The sequence below is a fragment of the Engraulis encrasicolus genome, chromosome 5, assembly GCF_034702125.1.
Source record: "Engraulis encrasicolus isolate BLACKSEA-1 chromosome 5, IST_EnEncr_1.0, whole genome shotgun sequence".
In the NCBI taxonomy this organism is placed as follows: Eukaryota; Metazoa; Chordata; class Actinopteri; order Clupeiformes; family Engraulidae; genus Engraulis; species Engraulis encrasicolus.
Genome location: NC_085861.1, coordinates 13,932,827 through 13,935,326, shown reverse-complemented (window position 1 = coordinate 13,935,326; position 2,500 = coordinate 13,932,827). Strand labels below are relative to the sequence as shown.

Below are 2,500 nucleotides of genomic sequence, written 5' to 3'. Positions count from 1 at the left end.
GTCAATCAGATGGCGAGGAGCATCACGCTTCAACACAAGCTTTGTTCCATATGCCATCACTGCACAACCTCCACTCACTAAACAACCTCCCATAGTGACCCCTGCATTGGACCCTCTACAGTGTCTGACTGTCATCATCGGTGTTGTGTCTTGTGTTGTCTGTCATTGTCTGAGTGGGCATGTACGTATCTAGTGTGTGACTGTCATCAGTGTTGTGCCTTGTGTTGTGTCTAACGTCTGAGTGTACATGTATCATGTTTAGTAGGTCAATGTTCAATGGTGTTTCATGTCTTGATGTCAGTTGTGTGTGCTGTGACAAGTCTGTGATGATGATGGTGAGAACGATTTTCTTCTTGGGGTTAATAAAAGCCTATCTATCTATCTATCTATCTATCTATCTATCTATCTATCTATCTATCTATCTATCTATCTATCTATCTATCTATCTATCTATCTATCTATCTATCTATCTATCTATCTATCTATCTATCTATCTATCTATCTATCTAGGCACGCAAGACCACTGTGGAGCCCCAGATGGGGATGAGCCTGAAAGTGGAGCCCAGGGAGGATGAGCTCGGGCCGGGCAGCGTCGGAGGCGGAGGAGATCCCCACCACCACAATCACCACCACCACCACCACCACCTCATCCAGGATGACTATGGCACCACCAACACCTCCCCTTCCTCCACCTCCCCCAGCAACAACAACGGCCGCCTGCCCTTCAAGAAGGAGAGCTACTGCTCTGGGTTTCTGGACGTGCCCCCACACCCCTACTCTTGGTCCAAGCCCAAGCCATACCTCAGGTATAGCACGCACGCATACACATGCTGAACATACTGGATGCATACAAACACATATATACATGCACACACACACACACACACACACACACACACACACACACACACACACACACACACACACACACACACACACACACACACACACACACACACACACACACACACACACACACACACACACACACACACACACACACAGTACAAATTAGCCAACTAGAGACATACTGGCATACAGTACATTCTTACTGTCAGGGTTTCTTTCTTTTTTCTGGCTTTCTTTCGCTCATCCCCTTTCTCTCTGCTTTCCTGTCTGTCTCACTCTTGCATGCATGCAAATCTGTCTACCCTGCAAAATCTTAATCCAATTTAATCGCCCCCGATTAGCTAAACCAACTGTGTCCGGGTTTATCACAAAGACGTTTGTTTCTCTGGCTTGGCTTGATCCGCTGCGTACTGTAGCACACCTGAATAAATCAATTAGGTGGCGTGATGAAAACAGGCTAAATCAGAGGCTGTTAACACGCCATGATGAGGGCTACATCAGTGTTAGAGCTGTTGGTAAATGAAAAACAGGCAGCAGAGAACCTCCCTTAGGACACATGCACACACACACGCACGCACGCACTCACGCACGCATGCACGCACGCACACACACGCATGCACACACAGTACACACAAGCACACACACACACACACACACACACACACACATGCAAATACTGTACGTACGTACAGTGTTCCCTTGGGATACCCCTTGTTTAAAGAAATGAAACACAAGCTTGATTCTCTTCCTTTGATTACAATACATTTTTCACGTTACCAAGCAGCATGAAAAAAGGCTCTTTTTTCGCTTGAATTAGAGGAAACCATATTGTTTTGAAGCTCATTAGCGTCTGTAGAGGCCACGTCGGTGTGTATGAAGGCTTGTGTAAATTGTCAGTTGATTTATGGCAGGGCATGGCAGTGTTGCCAGATTGGGCGGTTACCCACCCAATTGGGCTACTTGGGATGGCCATCTGCGGGTAAAAATGGGAAAATTGGCTATTTGGCATTTTTTATTGCCGTTTTATGCCACAGAAATCAATGTAATTTGTTGAAATTGGGCGGAATTTGCTGCATTTTGGCAGTTTTTGAGAACCTTTTGGGCGGGATTTGATCAGACACATCTGGCAACACAGGGGCACGGAGGTTTCAAGGCCCTTGCTCTGCGGTTCTCATCAGAGCGAGTTAAAACAATCTGGCCAAGTGCATCACTGCACTGCATCCTATGTTATTCTTTGCACTTTCCAAAATTAGACCTTCGTTTATTTGGCCCTTACAAAATGTAAATTTTGTTTTTTTTATCTTCAAAGGCCGCAAGTGGTAGCCGTCAGAGTCGGGTTTAAAACAGTCCCAGCACGGCTTTCGCTCTGAAGATCAAAAAACACATTTCATAAATCATATTTTACAGGGTGGAGCAGCTGAGTTTGTGCTGTGGTTACCATAGCAACTCATATACAAACATCCTGTCCCCAATAGACAGACACACACACACACGCAGGCACGCATGCACACACGCACACACACACACACACACACACACACACACACACACACAGACACACACACACAGGCACGCACACACACACGCGCACACACACACACACACACACACACACACACACACACACACACACACACACACACACACACAC

At 46.3% G+C, this 2,500-nt stretch overlaps 1 protein-coding gene across 2 annotated transcripts in view; it reads left to right on the top strand.

The window, feature by feature from the left end:
• LOC134449001 (nuclear factor of activated T-cells, cytoplasmic 1-like) overlaps positions 1-2,500 on the top strand; it is a 150,035-nt gene that overhangs the window by 10,624 nt on the left and 136,911 nt on the right. For both annotated transcript variants that reach the window (XM_063198728.1, XM_063198729.1), the window contains one exon: positions 511-806. In XM_063198728.1, coding sequence (XP_063054798.1) covers positions 511-806 — 296 coding nt within the window. The remainder of the gene's footprint in view (positions 1-510; positions 807-2,500) is intronic.